The 23,967-nt window shown below is 40.5% G+C and overlaps 1 protein-coding gene across 1 annotated transcript in view; it reads left to right on the forward strand.

Moving 5' to 3' along the window:
- Positions 1-23,967, forward strand: part of VAV3 (vav guanine nucleotide exchange factor 3) — a 248,808-nt gene that overhangs the window by 83,265 nt on the left and 141,576 nt on the right. Inside the window, exons 3-8 of the mRNA XM_074961222.1 lie at positions 7,631-7,689; positions 11,179-11,244; positions 12,831-12,939; positions 17,180-17,272; positions 17,384-17,452; positions 21,186-21,289. Of these exons, the coding sequence (XP_074817323.1) occupies positions 7,631-7,689; positions 11,179-11,244; positions 12,831-12,939; positions 17,180-17,272; positions 17,384-17,452; positions 21,186-21,289 (500 nt within the window). The remainder of the gene's footprint in view (positions 1-7,630; positions 7,690-11,178; positions 11,245-12,830; positions 12,940-17,179; positions 17,273-17,383; positions 17,453-21,185; positions 21,290-23,967) is intronic.

Genomic DNA, 23,967 nt, shown 5'->3' on the forward strand with positions numbered 1-23,967 from the left:
GATCTCACTGATTGTAATGAACTGGAGGGGAGTACCCTTTGTAGGGAAAGCCTTCTGAGGGGAAAGTGGTGATACTACACAGGATGAAAGAGGCAGTGGAAGAAGCTTAGAGAAGAACAGGTTGGATTCAGGTCCAAGAGATCCTGTGTAGATCAGATATACACATTAAGGACCATGTTAGAAGAATGAAGAACTTTCCCTGTATTAATTCTGAAATATTGCTTAGTTTGAGCAATCCTCTATCTCAATGGATGTGTCAGTTCCTCTGAAGGATCCTTGCAGATAAAAGCTGGAGTCAGATTTTTTGAAAGAACCACAAGCATCTTGTTCAGTCATAGCTCTGCCATCGCCATTTGTGTCAAGGCATTAGACGTCTGGCTTGTATCTAATATCATGGGCAGGTCTTTCTCAGTCACAGAAGCCAGGACTCAGTGTTCAGTCAATGATTTTTTCTGCCATGCCCCTGTGGGCTGGCCACCCTATTTTCTTTCCTTACCAGAAGTCTTATGCATAGAGAAGTTGGCTGCCCATTGTTCTCCAGGTACGTCTCAGGCAGAAGACAGTAAAGCGAGGGAGAATGGATATAGTTGAGTGGAGATCTGAGGCTGGATGTGAAGGAGCAGAGGCTTCAAAACCATACTAAATGAGGCAGAGCTATATGTCCCTGATGAAATGGCTAGCAACCCACTACAAATTGGTGGTCATTTATGGAGAAAGTGTACGAATTTAAGACTAAAATCCTCCTCTATTTTGTTGCTATCAGAGCTCAACACCTGGTGCTCATGTATTGTTTTTATTTGAATGAGTTAAAACATACCATGAATCTGTAAACAGTTTTAATTACAACTTTTTTCTTTAATAGTTTGTTCAAAAGTGATTGGAATTTCTTTAAAGGAAGCAGTTAATAAAGAAGGGAATGTGCATAATCCACTTACGTTCCATTAGTCTTTTTAACTAAAGAGTAAATAGGAACAAAACAAAACTAGAGAAATCAAAAAGAGATTGTAAGGTGCGGGGCAAATGAAGTGATATGAAGGAAGTACAGACAGTATTCGAAACTGTTTTATGTTTGAAACAATGCTAAAAAAATGTTCATGTACCACATGAGGCAATATTTCTAGTAGTTAAGAGCTGGAGCCTGAGAATCAGGACTGCTGGAGTCTATTCCTAAATTTGCCAGTAACTTATTGTCTGGGGTTCCTGATTTAATCTCTGTACATCTCCGTATACCCATGTAGAATTCAAGTGCCATTAATCATGTTATTTGACACTATTAGTTTTGCATGGTTGGTCTTCCACAGTTTGCATTTATTTATGTATTTAAGAGCTGCCCTTGCACCAAAGTGAGGATCTGGTATCATGCTTGCTATTTTTTTCTTTTTAAAAAGATTTTTACTCAGATCCACATCTTCTGTGTTTGTTTTTCAAAGAGCCCTTGTCCCTTTCCTCTTCCCTAAAGAGTTGTGGTTGGATTGAAAGTAGGTTGAATTGGCACAGTATGCGAAGTCTTACGTTATCAGGGAAGACAGATGGAGAGAAGTTTTCTGCATATGTTAACAGCCGCCTTTGCTGAAATAATGTGCTCTTCACATCAGCAGCTGGGTAATCATTATGGAGTTATTTGGCTACATGTCATTTTTCACATCTGTCAGCTGAATTAGAGATTCAAATGTAAAAGTAACACTTCCTGGAGAGAACTATGGGTCCAAAAGTCAACAAATGGAGTACAATAAGACATGCATATATTTTTTCCCCTTCTGTGTCAGATAAAATGTTGACCCAGTATTGTTCATGATTTGTAAAAGGAAAATCCAGCCTTCTTCCTCAGAGCAGCAGTCATAAAGTTGAAAAGATAACAATTGTTTCTCAGCATGAATCAACTGAGAATGTATACGTAGCGCAATTTGGCATTATCTTTTAAAGCTGCATGCTCCTTAGATGTGCAAAATGGGAACATTTCTCTTACTTGTTTCCCCAACACCTTACATGAGTGAACACGACAGAATGGAGATGTGAGATTGAGTGGCAGCTTTGGCTGTGAGATTGAGTGGTCGCTTGCATGTTATCTTCATAAAGTGCATAGGAGGTCCTCAGACACTAGGGGGGATGAGAGTTGGGTAAGTAGCTCGATCTATAGCATGTAAACATCTTTGTTTCCTCACAGACGTTTTATTTTAGTTATTCCAGTGTATCAGGCTTCTGACTAAAGCTCTAAACATAAAAGTATACATCCAAATAATCTCCTCTCATCAAACACTTATTTTGCTCAAACCACTGAACATCCCTAAGAACCTCCCTCCCACCATATAAAAGCAACAAACTCTACCTTTAGCCCACTTGCTCCCTTTCAAACTCCCCCGCCCCCAGGAAAAGCCTAGGAAAACAGAATGTAATGTGTGCCCTAAAAATTAACACATCTGGGCTGAAGGAGAAGAAAAATTTCCAGAGTTGAAGGCTGTTCAGTGAAACCATTTTGCTGGTTTAAACCAGAAAGCTGTTTTCTGAAGTACTTCATCTGATTGCAATTACATGAAGAGAAAGGTGGTCGTTTTGGTAATCAGGACCTAAATCATTTAGAACCACGGTTATGTTTTTTACCTATAAAGTGTTGATTGTAGAGAAAGCAGAAGTATAATACGTTCCTTATCTAAAACATTGATTGCATATTAAACAGGTGGGTTTGCTACCTGAAGTTTGAATGGTCTTAGTGCATAGTCCCATGAGGAATCCATGCATGAGGTGACTAAGGCATGGGTAATTGTTGTGAGGTTTGTAAGTAAAGAACGCTACACCCTTGCCAAGCACTGACGGGGAAAATTTGCTCCTGGCTGGGTAACAGAGAACAGGTATGCTTGCTCAGTTGAAGGAGCACATAGCATCTGTGCCATTTTTTTCTGGTGCAGGCATCATTCATTACCTTGGTTTTAGTTGTCTGACGGCCAACCTGATGACTCTCACCCATGCGCTGATCTTGGCCTGACACTGGATAAGTCGTTCAACTGCATTGATTGGATCTGATGGAACTGAGATGTAGATCTGTGTTTTAACTACATAGTGGAGTCATTGCTATACCCTGTGACATCTTCAAATACAGGATAAATGGTGTGGGCAGGGTGACAGACTAGAGGTCTGTGTGAGAGTGTTACCCAGGGCAGACAGTTACCTAGTACTAACCTCTGGAAACGAAACAAAACAAAACAAAAACCCATCCAAAAACACAGGGCACTACAAGAGGAAGTATCAAAATGAGATGAATGTATCAGAGGCTGGCATCACTGTTCCAATCACAGACAGGAATTGAGGCAGTGGATGGGGTGTGTTGCACACCTACTGCCTGTCTGAAGATTGTGGCAAGTAGGAGTGTCTTTCCAGTGCCCTTGGAGTTCACTGCACAAATCCCGAGTTATTCAAGTTTTATGTGTGATGGAAGCGGTGAAATTACTTATAAAATAGGGGAACATGCATATTTACCTTTTTATCTTCTCCTGAATCCAATGGCTAAAGAGGTTTTTCTCAAAAATTTAAAAAATTAAAAGCCAAACAAACCTAACCCAAAAATTTGGGCAAAGACTATGATGTTTCAGAAAGAGTAAAAATATGTTTGTAATGGAAATGTTTTGCAATGTTAACCATAGCAGTTGCTACTGAAATGGCCTGTCTGTCTGTCTATCCTCCCTCCCTCCCTCTGCTGATTAAATTAATTTTAGGGAAAGAATTAAGGGTCAGGGCTTCAAAAAGTTCAGCATGTAATCTGGCCATAAATTACATAATGGTTGTTGTAGGGTGCTGGGCGTTTGTGAAAATCTCATGCTTATTTAAGTGCCTAAATAGGAGCCACGCTACTTTGATAATCTGACCCAGACTGTTCGTTCCAACTTGTTACAGAATAACTGTACTTTTAGTCAAAGCTATTAAGCTGTCAATGCATTAGACAATTTGCAGTTTATGAAATTACCACAAACATTTAATTTATTATATAGCTAAAATACAGTATTTATTACAAACATGGGTCCAATCCTGAAAACAACCCTGAGTCCGTAGTGCTTATTATCATGTCTAGTTATATTGACCTCTGTGGGCCTAATCAGCATAGTAAACACAGATCTGTAGTGTTTGCTGGATTGGGCCCAAAGATTAGTCAACAAAAGCATTTAATTGCTGAGATGCTGTAAATAGTAAATGAACACAGATTAATTGTTATATACTCTTCATGTGTGGCCAGGTGCTTCAGTGTATTTAAACTGTTGCCTGTTTAAAGGATGAATGTAGATTCAGTATTACATTGCAATATGATTTATCTTTATAGTTGTCTTCTCAAATATCAATGGGAAAGGCTTTTAAGAAGACACTCTAATTCCGTATTTGAAGTGCAGGACTTGTAGGTTGACTATGTTGTTAAAAATACACCACCATCAACACAAGAACACCCACATTTGCTGTATCATAGCACAGTTAAACTAGGAGAAATCTCCATGGCTGGAGAGAGATGAAAAAAGAGTCACCCTACAGTACTGTTGCTATAACTACACATAGGAATAGCCAATGTGACTTACTGAGGAATATTGCTGCAGGAAGTTACAAAATAAACATTTCAACAGAGGATACAGATGTGCATACACAAACGGCTAACAAATGAATGGCTTCTTAACCCTTAATGCACAACTGTTTAGCACGTGTATCCAAGTTGTTGCAGTTTTTGGTGTGAATCAGGTGAAGCAATAATAAATACTAACTCCCAAAAAACCTATTGTTAGAGAACTTCATGAAGTAAAAGTTAATGCTTCGTTCAAACCCATTCACTCGGCCAACTATGCTTGAAATATATGAATCAGGAAGACATTGCCCACGGGGGAGCAGTCCAGGATATACTTCCTTTTGGAGTGTCCTGTGTTTGAATTTCATGCCCTATTTTGCATAAACTCATGCACTGAAAAACAGTCTTGGGTGTTATGCTCTAGAAATGAGAGTTTGGCTTTGATGTGACAATGTGCTTCTGAAGAGGTACATAACCTCATTCTCAAACATTCAGAGTTGCTGTAAAGGAAATGTAGAAATAGCATACCAGCAGAACTTCCTCTTCATTTGTTTGACTGTCTCTCTCCCTGAAGGCTCCCATGTTCTGCTAGAAAAGTGTCAGAGGGGGGTTTTTCTCTTGTGTAGTGAGCTGTAGTAAACTGAGCCTAATTAAATCTTTTCACCCAATAACCTCATACACAAATATTGAAGTGTTTAAAAAAATCAGATCTAGATTGTGCATTTGTGAATCAACCCTGAATAAGGGGCAGTTTGTAGCTGCACTGTCCCCAGAGGGGTCCCATGAGTCATTGTGCTTCCCCAGTTACACTGGATGAATAATTTGTTACAGCCTTTTTAAGGTATAACTTACTTCTTCCCCGCACCTCCCGCAGTCAACCAGCGCAGAGTTATGACTCTGCTTTCTCCTGGCCTACTCTCCATGCACCTGTCTCTGAGGGGAGCAAAGTCCCATGCACTCCTGTTGTTGATTAGTGTTGTGGTAGTGCTGGTAGCCCCAGTCCTAGATCAGAGCCCCGTTGTGTTGAGCATTGTGCCCACACAGAACAAAAAGATGGTCCCTGCCCTGAAGAGCTTACCGTCTAAGTTAGCACCTAAAGCTAAAATCCAGCTAAATCCAGTTGTGCAATGTAGCCTATTGTGAGTATGATTTGCTGGGAGGAAGTATTACAATCCCCTTCTGGAGAAGAAGGCTGGGAATCCAAAAAGATTCCTTCATTCCAATAAAAACAGAATATTCAGTTCCTCTGAAAAATAAGAATGAAGGACGGAGATAACATGAAAAGTGTGAAATACAATGTAATGGGCATTAAAGAGAGGGCACATTATAATCCATGAATACAGAGCCTCTTCTAAGATGTATTGCAGCTTCCCGCACAACACATTGAATAACCTACTGTCATATGAAATATTGTAAAATCAGAAAATGGTGTGTGTGTATAGCAAGTACTTCTAACGAGCTAGTTGGAGACGTTCTGATGAAAAAATTCTCACTGGAATTTGCAGATTTGTCTAAAGTGAAATCTTTCACAGAGGTGGTATGATTTCAGCAAAGCTCTGATAGGAGCTACATCCCAGGCAAGTGCCCTGAGCTATAGAGTTAAGTGTTTTGTCTCTCTCTCGCTGCCTCATGTTGGAGCTCTTCTACTTCGTTGGGTCTGAGAGAGAGAGAGACTGACTCTTTAGCCTGATTTTCACAGCTCTACCTGCTTCGGAGCAGGAATTGGAACCTGGGTCTCCCACATCTCGGGTGAGTGCCCTAACCACTGACAGTTGGCTATTCTCGAGTGGGTGTCTCCCTTTGACCTGAGAAACCTTCTTGACTGAAGCTTAATTGAAGCCAATGTTTCCATGAAAAGCTTTGGCGTCAATGAATCATCATTTTCTGATGAAAGAAGTTTTGTTGAACATTTCCCAACGAGCCATTCTCACTAGCTATGGAGTTTTTTTATCTGCAGTGTGTGCAGTGGGTTGATAACTACTGTGTGTTTTTAGCGCATTGTTTTCCTCTCTAAATATCGCATTGTTGTTCTGTTCAGGGTGATAAGGTCTTAATTTGCAGTTTTATCAGCAGGCTGCTATACTAATTATTTGTGGAGGATTATTTCCAACCAACGCCACATTTATAGAATGTGGCATTCCTAGAAATATGTTAAATATATTTCCTCTGATATGCAAGGCTTAGCTTAATATGGACTAGACAATCAGCCAAATTCAGTCCTGGTGTAACTGGGTGCTGCTCTTATGGCTTCAGTGGAGTTGCAGGCATTTACATTGGGTCTCATTTGATGCAATTTTTCTGGACAACAATAATTGCTAGCCTTACAGTCAACAGTCAGTGCTCAAAGTGGGACAACTTATGAGTGACACAGAACAAATCTTAACTGGTGGGCAGACCACAAGGTGGCCTTGTATTGCAGATGACTGCAGAATAATTCCACACATACTATCAAATTAACTCTCCCTCTTTCCCCTGTATTCTTCTCTTTCTTGATGTATGTATTCTTGAGCACCCTCCTTAAAATGAAACTCTAAGAATTTTTTCATTTTCTAGAGATGAGCTGGGACTTGCTTCCTGTAGGCTGCCAACTTCTTCAGCAGAAACACGTTAAGAATGATTTGTCTTATGGGTCCCTCTTCTGGTCAGTTGGTGGAATAGCTGGAATGGATATTCTTTTCTTTCTTGGTAGCTAAAAAACACCCTTCTCATGGCGGTTTCCAGGATAACATCCAGTAAACATTTCATTCATGTCTAAATGCACATTGAACCTGCTTGTTGTGGATTTAAAAATATTATTTTATTTACACTCTGAAATCTATTTAAATTGTTTAAACTTAACTCTTTATCAAGAGCCCATCTCTCCCCTCTCCCTCAATCCCCCAAAAGCGCTAAAGACCTAATCTTGGGAGCTGCTGTGACCTTGGGAGTTGAGGGCAATGCAGCACTTTGCAGGGCCAGATCCGGAGTGCCTACTATTTGTAGTGTATGATGCAAATTAAGCAGGATCTCATTACAGAATTGAAAAATAGAGTACAAAGTATGATATAGTTTCTGTTCCACAACTAAACAAATATTTTCTGTTCCCTTTTTCTGTAGGTCATAGAAACACTATCAAAACTTTCTCGCACTTCTATTGCGTTAGCAACAGGAATAAGGTATGACATTAGTGCTAGTAAACTTCCATTTTATCATTTATAAAACAAGTAAGATGATATACAATTAAAAGAAATATGATCTCAGCTGCATTTTTTTAGCCTTATTTTTTCTGCACTTCTAATTGTATATAGAGGTCCGTTCTTGTCTAGAGTAGCGCTACCAGTAGTTCTGACTTTAAAACTCTAGGAAATCCATATCACACAGCCCACAAAGCAGAACTCCTTCATGCTGAATCTCCAGCGTGCTAATTCACGCTAGTGTGCAGTGAGATTTTACATTTTCCAGAACTGAGAGCTGAAGGTGCCTCCTTCCCTTCCCCTGTCACCACTGGAAATTTGCTTTCACCTCTTCTGTGGGGTTGTCTGCATTCTCTATATTTAGAAGTAAACAGCTATGCTAAGGAACAGCCATTTGTGCTGTTGTTGTATCTGAAGACCAATGCCTATTTTTGGGTAAAACACCTGCTTTTGAGAGTTTATAATTTGTCTGTTCAAATTCATTTTGGAATGGAAATAGCAGTGAAAGCCTCACTCTCAGCTTTGTTTTTAAACCATATTTGAAATATATATTTGGCTCTTTATAAATAGTTGTAGATAAAACACAATAAGTTATTAAAATTTATTTCTTTTGCATGTAAACAACTTAAAATTTGAAATTGATCGAATGGGTTGTCTATAATAGTCCAATTGTTCTTAATATTTTGACAAAAGTATATATTTTTTTAAACAATCTAACTTGTAACAAATAACTTTTTCTAAGAAATTGTATTGGGTTTCTATTGATAACCTGCTGTATGTGTGTCTTCAGTTATACAGCATAAAGGAATTGTTGTGTATGTTTTAAGTATGTTATAATGAGACCGCCTCACAAGGTATTTACATATGTTGTGAACTAATTCTCCTGCGTAGGGCTCAAAAACAGCACTCACCAGTGGCTCCTGAGAGGCTTTCTCTTACAGTGTTTGTGTCCTACCTCATTAGTTTAAGAAATATTAAAGCTCTCTTTCAAATAATAATAAACATATTTACAAGAATTATGGCTGTGAAGATAACCTTCCAAATGTCAGCTTGAATGTAAACCAAATTCAGATGTTTTCCTGAGACAGTAGGCAGGTCTCAGTGCCTCTGGTGCAGCTGACAGATTTCTCAAGCAGCAGTAGAGCAAAATTTTCAAGGTTCTGCTCAATTTTCATTGCTGCTCTTTGGAACCCTATGGGCAGTAGTTAAAATATCAAGAACATCAATTTCATGCTACTGCTTGGGAAAGCTGTAAATGGCAACAAAGGCAAGTCTAGAGTTTTTAATGGCTGGGGAGGATCAGAAAAAGGTGAGCCTGGGGAAGAGACCTTCCCCCCTCCACCCTCGCAATAGTTGGGGAGTAATGAATGGGGAAAAGAGACAGAAATCTCTATATCCTGTCCAGCATCTTAGGGCGGTGAGAAAGAGGGTATGGAGTTTTATGTTCATTTGATACCTGTGAGTCAGAACTTGATACAAAGGATGGAGCCCTCAAACACATGACATTCTGGTAGGAATCCTTCTTCCTAGCATTAGGCACAACACGGCTCTGATTCTCACCAGCTCATTCCCATCTCAGTGCCACTTTCCGGTGGGGCCCTCACCTCACATCCTTTTTTTTCATACTCTAACTATAAACTTTCTAACTGCAGGATAGTTAAGCTCTGGAATAGGCTTCTAAGGGAGGCTGTGGATTCCCCATCTTTGTATGTTTTTAAGAACAAATGGGACAAACACTTGGTCCTGCCTCAGTGCAGGGGGCTGGGCTTGATGACCTCTCAAGGTCCCTTCTGTGATTCTGTGTCTGGTTAGTAGGCCGGCAAATAGGTGACTGGTGAATTTTCAACATTTATCTGCTCCTGGTATTCAACACACTGGGACAGTTTGCCTTCTCCCAATGTGCATTCCCCTACCCACCTCACCTGTAAGACTGAAAGAGTGTAGAGAAAGAGAAGGGAAAGCAAGAAATACAGGGGATCCTCTAAGGCAAAAGAAATTCCCTCCATTAACTCAGACATTATTGGGCACCTCATTGATTATGACTTGGGTTCCCTCGTTGGACAAGTAACCAAGGCTCTCTGAACCTTAAACTCTCTGTGGAGCCCACTAGGGCATTTTCTTTCTCTCCTTTTGGTACATTCGATGAGGAGCCCTAGGCCTTCCACATAGTGCTGAGGCAGAAGATGAACTGGTGAATGGCCAAAATGACAGAAACACAGTTTACAGTGGGGAAATAATTATATAGCAAGGGTCAAAAACTGCCTTATAATGCACAGAGATGGCTCCCACAGATGTCAGTGATATGAACCTCCTGTGTGCATTTCATTAAAACCATTTAAAACCATTAGCCCAGTGCCTATTATTTCAGCCCTGTAGCAACAGTGCAGGAAACAGACAGGTGAGAGCCACTGCTGCTGTCCTGCCTCATTCTCTGCAAAGGCAGCAGGAGCAGAAGTGTTGTGCAGATTCCTCTTAACACTCTGTGTAAGTGTTTGAGGTGGAGGCAGGGGGATCTCACTGGCCCATGCACTGCAGAACACTCTCCAACCAGAGGATTTTTTTCTCCCTTTTTCTTCAGCGCTTCACTTTTATTTCTTCAAACCAAAATTGTTGAACTTGTGTTATACAATCAACCATGTCCTTTCCATGGGGTCTTCTACAAAGGCCTATCTACGCCCTGTCGGATTGCACTTCACAGGCCATCTGCTTAGAGTCTGGGTGGGCCTCCTGACTCCCTTCTCCATCTTAGCCTGCTCCCTACAGATTTATGCTCTGCAGGCTGTCTTCCTCAGAGTCATACGTATCAAACTGGGTTCTTTCCCTTGATTCAGGGACTCCTGCAGTTCTCAGCTGAACCACTTGCTGGCTTTTACAAGGACCAGGTGATCTTCCAAGTTATCACCTGAACCCTGACCTTACAGCCTCAGCTGGAAGGCAGCTGATTAATCACAGGTGAGGCTGGGCCCAACTCCCCTAAAGGGCCAGCCACCCTGTGTCTGAGCGTAAGATACTCCCACTTTGACAAACTAGGAGCCATAATTATACCTTCTCTCACCTTCCCGCGCAGACCACACTTTGACTTGGTCACTTTCAAGCTTTTCAGATTGAATTCTTGATCATCACATTCACCCACCCAAAATATCAGAAGTGAAGGCTTTAAAACATAAATGAAGAAAAAATCCTTTGAAAATCACGGAATTTCAACTTAATTGTAAATACATAGTAGTTAACACTTGCTTTTAAAATCTCTGATTTATATTCATGATTACATGCAACAGTTCCATCGTGCATGTGTGGCAATTTTTTTTTAAATTGTTCACTCATATAAACCCCAATATCAAAGAGAGAGACACACACAAATAGATTGACAGACATATTAATATAAATTGAAATTTTGGCAGCATACCACCCAAACTGAACACCCACTCTGGTACAGTCTTTGATTAATACTGTTGTCTTTTGTCTCTCTAGGCCATTCCCTACAGAAGAAAGTGTTGATGATGAAGATATCTACAAAGGCCTTCCTGATTTACTAGAGTATGTCGTAAATCTTTTAAGCAGAATGAAAGCTTTTAATTTTCTGTTATGTAGCTATTATTTAAATGACGTGATGAAATAGTGTTCTAAAATAAGTTATTTTATCTGATTGACCAAGGATTGGTTAGAAAGGAAGAATTAATTGTCCAGAAAAAAGCACCTTAGCTTAATGATTGATTTTCATACACATGAAAATAAGATGATATTTCATGATGGGGTCTGGTGATGAATTGAAGTATCAGTGCGCTCTCTAGAATTATTTGTTTGTATCATCAGAATGCTTACGTAAAATGACAGACTCAAGGAATGCTTTTCCCTGATTCTGCAGACAATTATGTGTATATGTATTTTTATTCATGTAAGTAGTCCCACATAATCCAGTGGAACTCGTCACGTGAGTTAATTTCCACATGTAGTTAAGGGTTGCAGGATGCTTGCTGTTCTGGGCAGAATACATTGCTGTACAAGGGAAAGTCAAAAGAAAAAGGGTTCATATTTTAGCCATCCTCCTTCTGTTTGAGTAGCAGAGCAGGCTATAACAGACCTTGACATTCTCTCACTTTACAATGACTAAAGTCTTGTGAAAAATCCTAATGTTTCAGTTGTGACACTTATAAATTTAGCAGTTCAAATCCCCGCATCTAACAGTTTACAATACAGAAAATCATACAGCTCTGCCAAAATTTTTATTTATAGCAATATTATTAAACACAAAATCCTAACACAAAGGGATAGAAATGTGATTTTAACAAGAACAAGAAGTTTGGTATTACATACAAAAGTTACCATTTAAGATTTATAGTCTTTTTGCAATATGTGCATCAGCATTAAAAACATGGTTCCTACATATGCTTCTAAAATAGAAATCTGTTACAATATTAGGTGCAATAGCCTCTATTTTGATGCACTGTTATAGGATTCACATGTAAAAATTTACAATGGATTTATTTCGGATTGGTTATTATGCCAGGTAGCATGTACCATACACTGGAATGTAATAGTTAGATGCTCTCTAAAATATAGATAGGAAACAACTGGAAGAAGTATGTATTTCTTAAGAAATATAAATAGTTCAAGAGAGCTGGGGTTTCCCCCTAACCAGGGAAGTTTATTTTACAAGAATAATTCCACCTTAATGATCTCTCTCTGGGTCCAAATGGTGTCGGAGGAACTCACAGTCCCATTTAGTACATGGGGAGTCACTCGTTTTAGGATAGATTTTAATTTGCCCGGATGCTGAGGCCCATCTGTAACTTAGGTAGCAAGAACTCAGTGCCCCATTTTCTCCTTAGAAACCTTATTTCAATTCCTGTCATGGTTCGAAACTTAATTCTGTTTCTTCAAACTTGTGTTAATTTTATAAAGTCAGATGTTAAATGTGTTGAGGTAAAAAAAAACAAAAAACCGTATTGATTGTATAGTCCCTTTGTGGTTTAGTTCAGTTAGAGAGTTCTTTTTCATTCATCTGTTTTAGATTTACTGTAAAAACCCAGACACTTGGTAAATTCTGTTTCCTAGTGTTGACTCTGTAATCCCTGTTCAATACACTGACCCTTTATGTTGTTACTTTTCCTTTTTTCTTTTAGTGAAAGTGGCGGCGATGAGGATGAAGAGTTATATGATTGTGTCTATGGAGAAGATGAAGGTGGGGAAGTATATGAAGACTTAATGAAAGATGAAGCAGCACATCAACCTGTATGATTTCTATTTTTTGAGTGACTACAGACATATTCATAAAGAAATAGTGGTAGTGTGAAAGTTAAATTTTACTAACATTCATTAAATAACTGTTAGCTCTTTTCACTAACACTGTACGTATTTTTTTAAATTTAGATATTTCAGATCTGCTGTGTTGTTATGGTTGAGTTCACATTTGTGTACAGTGACCATGTAACATATGCAGTGGATCATAACATTATCATCCTGCTGTGAAATCCAACATTCTCTTACGGAGAAAGGGTCAAAGATTTACTCTGGTAATTCTTTCTGTGAAAGAAATACCAACATTATTTCAACAGTAAAAAGAGAACATGAAAATAAATCATTATTTAGTTAAGATCCAGTTAGGTATGGATATTAAGGTTTATTAGCTACTTGAGTTAAGACCATTTGAAAAAATAAATGCTACTGTTTACTCAAAAGTATGCTACTTAAAAAAAAAAAAAAAGTGTTCCCCATATTATTTTGGCCACTATGCAACATTAGTCATGAACTAGTTAAATAGAGAGAGCTAGCATGTATATTGTACGTGTGTCAGTTTTACAAAAGTGCCATGAAATTTACATGCCCATGCACAAAATTTACTCACTAGCCATTTTTAATGGACTGGTAATTGGAAGCGAGGTGATGTCAAAACCCGTTCTAATAACTTATTGTCCATCTCTTTACAAGCATTCATTTGGCTTACCTGCAAATCTTTAGTGTGCTATTGTGATGATGCACACTTTTTCAAGGAAGTTGCCTGTTTTAAGGTGGGAGCTCACCATCTACATTTCCAGATTGAATTCCAGTGATATAGTGACATGTAGAAGTGAGAAAATGAAAAGGTCTGAAGGTTGTTTTCCTGTGTTCTCCTGCTATAAAAGCAGCAAGTTGTAGGTATCTCGTGCAGTTCATACAATGTGTTTTTGTTGTGATCCTGAGAATTTACCATTATGTCGTGAGAAGACTATTTCCTTGGAAAGATTTTTGACTTGTGTCAATATGATTCATGTAAGTCTAGACTCTGCCAATTACTATGCATCTTAATGACAGTTTAGGAGCATCATCACTTTTTCCAAGACATTTTTATACTAAGGACATTTTACTTTCAGCAACCTGCATCACAGTACCTTAAAGTAAAATAAGTGATGTGTAAAATATTGTGAAACTTGGGAGTTTCAGTTTGTAGTGGTTTATGTTTTGTTTGGATTTGATAAATTTTTGAGTTTTGGGGTAACCTTTACCAAAACTCAGTTAAAAGTACAAATTTTGCATGATTTCTATATATAACCATAAATCAGATCAAGTTCACTTGCAACTGGGCCCAGTTGTTTGCTTAAAATGGGTGTGAACTATAGTGGATCTTTCGATAATCCTAGTCTGAGTGTTCTGTTTGCAATGAAACTCAAAACCATGTGAAATTCAGGTATCATTATGGATATTTCTCCCAGTGCTAGCAGTTGACGAACCTTGACATATTTTCCACTTTGCAAACTCTGTTTCTTTCTTGCCTGTTACAAATGAAATACTGTAAGGTATGTAGCTTCAATGGACATAACAGGGTGAGTTTAGGAGGGAATGGCAGCCGTACTCTGAATTTGCTTGTGGGAAGAAAAAATAATACTAAAGATCTAAAAATGTTTAATATTAATTTCCTAATTAAAAAGAACAGTAGATTAAAACATGGTTCATTATGTCCACATATTTTTATACCTGATATGGTAAGAATGGATGTATTATGTTTGTTTCATTGGCATTGTATATCTTTGTTGGATTTGATGGCTGTCTTTAGTATACAATAATTTACTATTAGATTTGCAAATGTGATGCACAGTAATATTGCACATTGCCACAATTCTTTCATTTGAGTCCTTTGAATGAAATGCACTAGCATAGGGGGCTTAGAGGTGACTTGCAATTGCAAATCAATTTTAGAAGAATGAAAATGCTTTAGAAATCTGTGTTTGGTGTTTTACGCAGCTAGAGAAGAATACGTGTATCAGTTTAAAACTACACCTTTCTTTGTTGTTTGATGTGGCTGCCTCACAACGTAAACTAAGGTACCGAAGTTTCCTGTGCCAGCAGACTGCTGCCACAGAACAATTTTCGTAGTGTACTGAGCAGACTTTTTTTTTTTTTTTCACTCTTTTCAGCCCCTTTGACCATTGTCATTACTTCCTGTATTCAAATTCCAAGATGATGTAGCATCTGCTATAGATGGCAGATTGATGTGTTAAATAATAACACTCACAAAAAGGGCCCGCTTATGCAACCCTAATTTGTGTTGTGTGAGCACTAACGGACAAGATCAGTCCTGTTGACTTGGGCTCTTCTTGGGGGCTGCTCTCATGAATTAGTGCTCAGCAACATAAGTAAGGGTTGCACAGTTGGGCCCAAGCTATACAAACCACTTTTGGAAATGTAATACACGCACATTTTATTTACAAAATGGCTCACAAAGGGAGATTAAAAATAGACTCCAATCAAAATAATAATTTGAAACCCAAAAACTTGTTTAAAAGGAACAGACATGGGTAAAGTGTGACACTCCCTCCAATACAAATCTTTGATAGCCAGGAAATACCACATTTTGGGACAGCTCTTAATCATAACTTAATGTCCACACACCAGGTTTCCACTGACTGTGACATACTCTGCATCCTCAGAGAGAACTTCATTCTGCCTCAAACTGATAAGGAAATGCACTGCACACAGCATCTTCCCCACACTATCTAAATCTTCCTCACTAGGCTGAAAGAAATAGGTTTGACGGAGGGATCTGCAGGAAGAGAATGACGTGGTTTAGCGTGTGGAAGGGAGGAGGCAGATGTAGGGAACTACTTGAAAGAAGGTGTGGAGTGATAGGCAGGGGGAAAAAGACAAAGATGACATGAAGGGGTTGGGGAATAGTAGTGTGACTTTTTGTGTCTGAGTGAGTGACATTGCTCTTTAGTAACTAGACTATGGAGTGGATGTAGACTTTCTACTATGATCAACAGCTTCTGGAGTCTTCCTTTAGCTCAAGGGTTAGAGGCCAGGGTGTTTTTTGGAACTAAAGTCTCAGGGTTCTGGTTCTGACGTCCTCTGTGTGAAACAAATGTATCTAGTAATTGTCTTTATCTGCTGCACATGGATTCGTTACAGTAGGCAGTGAGCTGAGATACAGACAGGGCTACAGTCATGAAGATCCTTGGAAATGTGAATGAGGAGCTTGGATAGAATTTGGAAGGAAACAGGGAACAGGTGGAAAGAATTTAGGGGAGACAAGTTGTTTTATTATTTGCTGAGGTTTTTTTGGGTGTGGAGAATCCAATTGTGACAATGACATGAACGATAAATGTCCATGCAGGAGTAATCCAGGAATTGTGTCCAATCCCCAAGCTAGCCAACACCTGCCCAAATGTTTCTTTAAGAATCTTTTTATACACATTCTTTCATATTTGTCTGTATCCTGGAAAAAGAACTCTGATACCTTGGAATTCTGAACTCCAGTGCAGGAATTTTGTGCTCAGCTTTAATAAGCCCGATGTGGCAGTGGGCCCATGATGTTCAAATCTAACATCAGCTTCTGCTCTGTGATATGCCCCAACATGCACTATATTGCTGATCTCACATCTGCAGGAAACTGAAGCAGGCCTGTTAGGGTGAGGCAATCCCAGAGTCCTGTAAAGAACAAACAAACATACAAAGATTGCAGGATAGAGCCCTAAGATCCAGCTACTGTCCTTGACTCGGAACAGAATAGGACTATGGACCTAAATGCAAGTTCCTTTCAGGGAAAAGGTAAAAGGAAAAATTATAAACACAAAGAGTTAGATGCGAGCCCATTACTCACAGCATGAGAGTCTCATTGATTTTAACTATGATGAGTAGCTGCTCACTGTTGTAAATAAAGGCCCAAATTAAATAAATATGGATCTATATTTCATCTTAATCTCATTATATTATTTTAAAAATTATATAAGAAGGATTAAGTTATTGTTTATCTTAAAATATAACATACTGAATGACAAATTTTATCAAAATTCAACCCTACTAAAATTCTAGAAGTTGCCAGCTATTTGCGCTTTTAAAAACTATTCCCTCGGTAGCTGTTCCAATCTTTTGAAGCTGCAATACTAAGAATTTTCCAACAAGCAATGTGTCTTAATAGCTAAGCAGTAAACAAATAAAAGAGTTTGTTGTACAAAAGGTGTCCACAAATTAATTAAACTTAACTTGCTTCTAATTGCAGAAATGTACTGAAAATGACATAAGAAGCTGTTGCCTTACTGAAATAAAACAGACTGAAGAGAAATACACTGAGACCTTGGAGTCAATAGAGAAAGTAAGCCACTGAACTTTATGCTTGTAGAATAATTATTTATATAGTAATAATGTAATTGTATAATGGAATAGAGAATATATTAATCCAGTCAATGTTCACTTTTCTTAACAGTTTTTCATGGTGCCATTGAAAAGGTTTCTGTCAGCATCAGAGTTTGACATAGTGTTCATCAACATTCCTGTAAGTAATTGTACACTTAAAGAAAAAGGCAGAGAATTTGTGTCTGGTTATCATTTTGTGCGGTCACGTGCTATTGAACAAAGTGATGACTTGAAATGTGATGTGCAAATTGCCCTCAAAGCTTTTTTGAATATTCAGTAGGTTACTGTACATCTTAGTGAAAATGATTTTAGACCGTATTTTTTTATAGTTACTATGAGGAAAAAAATGTTGCATACAGCCACAGCAGTTTGTCAGCAATAGTATGGACCAGATATTCTGCTGGTATACATTGGAGTGTAATTTCTTGATTTATACCAGCTGAGGATTTGACACTATAACACAGTAACTCTTAAAAGATCTGTTATATGCAAGTATTTTATTGATTTAATTTAAGTTAGACATTAACCATGTATGAGTTTCCTCACATCCTTCTATGCGTAATAGAGAAACATGGATCATATTTTGTGTAGATAAGATGGAAAACATCTCTTCAGAAATTTACAAAGCACGTGACCATCATCAGCCTATTACACTTGAGTGTTGCATCAGTGTAGAGAATGTTTACACAGTATTTTGAGTTATAGGAATGCTTCTGAAAAGACTTTATAACAAGCTTGCAGATTTTTATTGGTATCTGCCCTCGATGTGTTGTCACTGAAGACATTTAAAAATCAATATAGCTTACAGCCTTATACTCAGAATTTGACAGTGAAAGTTGTAAAGAAAAAAAAATTCTGTAGTCTCTAAGAAACTTCCTATTGAGTTGATATGGGTTGAGGTTACCTGTGTGACCAGCCACAGAAATGTGGACATCTACAAGCAGATTGCATGAGGGATGCAGACAAAGGGGTACGACAGGAACCAGCAGCAATGCTGCATGAAATTTAAGGAATTTTGCCAGGGTGGCCACAAAGCCAGGGAGGCCAACAGTAGATGTGATGCTGTGCCACAGACCTGCCGCTTCTACCAGGAACTGCATGTCATAGATTTTCTGTGCTGTATTCCCCCCAGTCAGTCAAGTTCAGTTTTTGGAGAATGAAATTATCTGTCTTAGTTCACAACAAATATTGCAGAATGCATAGAGATACTCAAAGCAAACTGTAATTGTAAATGCACATCTAACATCACAATGTTCATAATTTCAGGAAAATACCTAGACGTGTTTATAAATGTACAGCAAGTGCTACACAATTCTTAGCAGTACTAAAGCTCCAGGCCTAGAGAACACTGCTGTGGCTGACTGTTAAAATGCTCTTTCAAAACCTCCCTCACTCATATAGCTCTGTGTTGGGCTTTTGTAATAATCCTTGTAGACACAAGGTTCAAAGTCAGCAGGCAGATGCTCCACTTCTGCCCTCTACCCTGGTGGCAGCTTTGCCTCACAAATATTATGCAGGACACAGCAAGCAGCTATAACCATTGGGATATTTTTCTTACTGAGATCCAGTCTAATGAGTAAAACACTGCCAGTGCCCCTTCAATCTAGCAAAAGCACGTTCAACTGTCATTTTGCATCTGCTGAGCCAATAGTTAATCTTTCCTGGTGGTATTGAGGTGGACAGTGTGTGACTTCATGAACCAGAGGTGCAAAGAGTTGGCTGAGTCCCCCAGAACCATTTTCAGCATTTCAGTTTCGGCAATGGTAATGTGCCAGCAGGGAAAGAATGTCCCTACATGCAGCTCTCTGAACAGTCCTGTGTTCTTAAAGATGCGAGCATCGTGCACCTTCCTTGGCCAGCCCACATTGATATGGGTGAAGTGCCACTGGTGATCCACCAATGCTTGCATAACCAGAGAAAAATAGCGCTTTCTGTTGATGTATTCTGTAGCAAGGTGAGCTCATGCCAAAATAGGGATAAGCATGCAGTCTCTTGCCCCAAAGCAGTTCGGGAACCCCACTGCTGAAAATTCATCCAGTATTTCCTACAGGTAGCTGAGAGTCACAGTCCTGCATAGCAGATGATTAATGGTCCTACAGACTTGTATGACAGCCCCTCACTGTGGATGTGTGTTACCTAGGGAGGTGGTTGAATCTCCTTCCTTGGAAGTTTTTAAGGTCAGGCTTGACAAAGCCTTGGCTGGGATGATTTGATTGGGGATTGGTCCTGCTCTGAGCAGGGGGTTGGACTAGATGACCTCCTGAGGTCCCTTCCAGCCCTGATATTCTATGATTCTATGATTCTCCAATTCCAAAATGATTTCTTCACTGACTGATAGCAGTCCGGCATTACAAGCTTCCAGATTGTGATCACAACTCAATTCTCCACTGAGGGGCGAGCTCAGCACACAGATCCAGTGATGTGGACTTTTGCATCCACTGTTCCTCATCCTAAACCTGCTTTATGATGTGATCCCACCAGTCAGTGCTTGTTTCTTGGGCCCAGAGGTGGCACTTTACCATCTGCAGCTGTTCCATGAATACCACCAACAACCTTGAATTGTTTTTCATTATTCCCCTCAGTGAACTGCCCTTGAAGAAATCGTCATGTCGCCCCATTGTTGTGGTACTTCCTGCAGGTCTGCAAAGACAGGAGAATTATGCATCCTGTATTTGCAGTGTTCATGAGAATAGTGCAGAGCCCTGCGGGCTATGTCAGAGAGGGCAGACATTGAAAAGTACTGCACAGGTTTGGGGGATTTTTTTAAAAGGCACAAAAATTTTGGGGTATTGCTGAATGGAGAGAGTTGCATCATGAGAACTTGACTTCCCCAGGGATCTCTGGAGCTAGAGGTCATTTCCTTCCCACAACATATTGGGAATGTTTCCCAAAAGGCATTGTGCCGGACGGTGGCACGCTGGGATACCTACCTGTGGTGCACCTCACTTTACATCGACACAAGCACTCCTAGTGAGTACGTACAGCACTTATGTGAGCAGCCAAGTATGCACGTGAGTGATGTACTAATTTCAGGTTTCAGAGTAGCAGCTGTGTAAGTCTGGATCTGCAAAAAGAAAAGGAGTACTTGTGGCACCTTAGAGACTAACAAATTTGGAAGCATAAGCTACAGCTCACTTCATGCCTCCAGCTTTCATCCAGACCACACCACACGATCCACTGTCTACAGCCAAGCTCTACGATACAACCACATTTGCTCCAACCCCTCAGACAGACAAACACCTACAAGATCTCTATCAAGTGTTCTTATAGCTACAATACCCACCTGCTGAAGTGAAGAAATAGATTGACAGAGCCAGAAGAGTACCCAGAAGTTACCTACCTGGTCTTGAATTGAGAATCTTAAAATTTCTGCTGCAATATAGCTTGGCTCAAATATTTCTGCAGCATCCTTGTCTTTTTCCTGTGCCATTAGTGGACCGTTGTATCAAGAAACTTATTGTAATTGCAGTTAACTTAGCACCAGGATGCCACTAATTGACCCATGTAACGTACAAAACTGGTTTTTCACAGCTCAGGGAAACGAATCATTACTTTTGTCTTGTCACTAAAACATTGACTTGACTTGCTTAATTTTAAAATTATCATTATAAAATGAAGCTGAACTAACAGGGCACATTTCAAGTTGGAATAAATTAGCCTTTAATAGGTCTCTGAGTTTAGTTTCCCTTGTCACATTGTATGGAGGATCCGGCATTTCAAAGCAAACATTGAAAGTAGCAGCTACTCATAAGTGATCTGTGTCTTAGTTTGTTGGAATTAACAGATATGCATGGAGACACTAATCTTCATTCTGGAAGCTTTAGGGGTTCTATTTGCATTTTAATTTTTTTTCTTCCATTACTGTTTTTAAGGAATTGGTGAAAACCCACAGAAGTCTAATGCAGGACATTTATGACTCCATTGTAAACAAAAATGACCAGAACCTGTATCAAATTTTTATTAACTACAAGGAAAGGTAATATTTATTCAACAACTTTTATATACTTTAGTGATAACCTATACTCAGTCCATTGAAGTATTTCTCAATGATTAAGTACTCGATAAGCATTTATATAATTGAACTGAATATCTATGGGTAACAGCATCAGTATATATAATGGGCTTTGAATGTGGAAAGTACCAAGGAAGTGCTATTATTATTTTATAGAATGGATTGTTCATTTTTCCCCAACTGTTTTTTGTCATTGCTTTTTCATTTAAAAATAGCATCCATATTTTATATGAAATCATATAATTTATTTTGCACAGCTTCTGGCATGAAAACTATCTTCGAATGCTTTATAGAGATAAACAATACAGGTACAGAGATAAAATAATCAGAGATGGGGAAGCAAATAAAATAAGGCAGAAAGATATAGACGAGGCATTCCAGATGGCAGAAAGGAGGACAGAAAGAAGGGTGAAACAGGCTGAGGAGAAGAGAGGAGAGTCTGAGGGGTTCCATGGAAGGTGTACATGAAGTCACTTCTGAACTGGAAATTGAAGTAATTGGGGAGCCAACTGAGTTGTTTGAGAAGAGATTAATGCAGTCACACTATGCTTGTGAGAAGGCAGGTATAAGCAAACAGAAAATGTCTGAAACTGGAAAGCTGGATTTTAGGGAGATGATGGGAAAGAAAGTTGCCATAGTCACATTGAAGTGATATATGAAGGTTTCAGATGAAGCCATATATGAAGATTTCAGCAGAGGAGCAGCTTATGGCAGTGGTATGTGTGCTTGGGTAGATGCTGACAGACTGAGGGAAAGGGTGATTATTGGAAGGTGTGACAAAGTTCCTCCTCTACCTTGGTGGGTCTTGCGCTTATTGGCAGATTTGCTCGCCTTAGAGCTTCACGGCAGGCCTCAGCTTGGCCGTTTTCGTGAACCCACAGTCCAGGTCAACTCCTCCTGTGTCTGACCAGGAGTTGGGAGGTTTGGGGGGAACCCAGGCCTGCCCTCTACTCCGGGTTCCAGCCCAGGGGCCTGTGGAATGCAGCTGTCTAGAGTGCCTCCTGGAACAGCTGTGCGACAGCTACAACTCCCTGGGCTACTTCCCCATGGCCTCCTTCCCCTCCTTTATCCTCACCATAGGACCTTCCTCCTAGTGTCTGATAATGCTTGTACTCCTCAGTCCTCCAACAGTCCATGTTCTCACTCTCAGCTCCTAGTGCCTCTTGCTCCCAGCTCCTTACACACACACCACAAAGTGAAGTGAGCTCCTTTTTAAACTCCTTTTTAAATTAGCCTGCCTTAATTGATTCTAGCAGCTTCTTGATTGGCTGCAGGTGTTCTAATCAGCCTGTCTGTCTTAATTGCCTCCAGAAGGTTCCTGATTGTTCTGGAACCTTCTCTGTTACCTTACCCAGGGAAAAGGGACCTCCTTTGCTTGCTGCTCATCTATCTGCTTTCTATTCTCTCCTAAAGCCCCCTGGCCTGGGTTTTTCTTACTTTTTGACCCTGCTTCAGCCCCCCCCCCCCCCCGACCGGGCCAGACGCTTTTTCTTCGTTTTGTTTTTTTTTTTGCTGTTTTTTTGCTGCCGTTCGAGTGTTGGTCGGCTGCCAGCTAGCTGCCAACCCCCCCATGCCTGCCCTTGGACGCTGCTACTGCTCCAGCTGAAACCCCCGGAGGAGGCGGGGAGGATGGCCGATCCGCTCCCCGGAGGAGGGGAGTGGAAGCCCCCAGACCCAACCGTTTTGCTGTTTGTTTATGGTCCCGTACCGAGCCAAGAAGAATCTTCTTACCTCTGCGACATTCTGGGCCTGCTGAAAGCCCCGCTGTCCAAAGCTACAAAACCCAGAAGAGAAGGCAGCCGACAGAAAAACCACCCAGGGAAGCTACGAACCATCGTGGAGGGGGCCATAAAAGACTGAGTAACTTTTGAACTGTACTCTCGTGTGGGGGGAGTTTGACTGTGTCTTAACTGCGTTTGTAGGGAAATGGGGGTGTGGCACGGAGCTGCCCCCCCAATCCATCGGTGCCCCCCCAACACTACTACAACCGTCACGGCCCCCCCGCCGTCTGTCCCTGCTGGCAACTTGCCATCTGCCTCTGGATTCAGCTGCTTTCCCTGATTCCACTGTCCGGACCGGAAACGACAGCGGACCAAACGAGATGCTTTGGACAAACGTGCGTGGGTCCACGTCCCCGTCCCCCCACCCCCACCCCCGGACCGTTCACCCCACAGTTTGCCCCTATTACCTGACCCCAACTCCTGTTTCCTCCCCCGTCCAGTCCGACCCATTTGGCCCCCCCACCCGCCGCCTGCAGCCCAGCAGGGAGAAGTGGTTAATCTGCTTCCCCCTCCCCCCTCCTCCTTCTGGTGTCTCCCCGTCTCTCCCTGCTCACGATGGCGGGGAATGAGAGGGGTGAGGCCCCTCTAACAACCTCAGCTGCCCCTCACCCACCTACCCCCCTGCCCAAGCCCTCCCCCCCCCCCTCCACTGCTGCCAAAACACCTGCCACCGCCCCCACTGGGGCATCAGCAGCAGGAGGCACCGGGGCGACTGCTGCTGCTATGCCCACAGCCCCACCAGATTCTAGGAGAGCCCCCCCAGTTGTCCAGAAAGGCCAGGGTGTGAAGAAGAGAAAGGGCCCCACTACAACCACCAGGCCCTCCATGGCAGGGGCTGCCCCCACTGCTGTGTCCTCGTCA

Source organism: Natator depressus, chromosome 8 (genome assembly GCF_965152275.1).
Source record: "Natator depressus isolate rNatDep1 chromosome 8, rNatDep2.hap1, whole genome shotgun sequence".
In the NCBI taxonomy this organism is placed as follows: Eukaryota; Metazoa; Chordata; order Testudines; family Cheloniidae; genus Natator; species Natator depressus.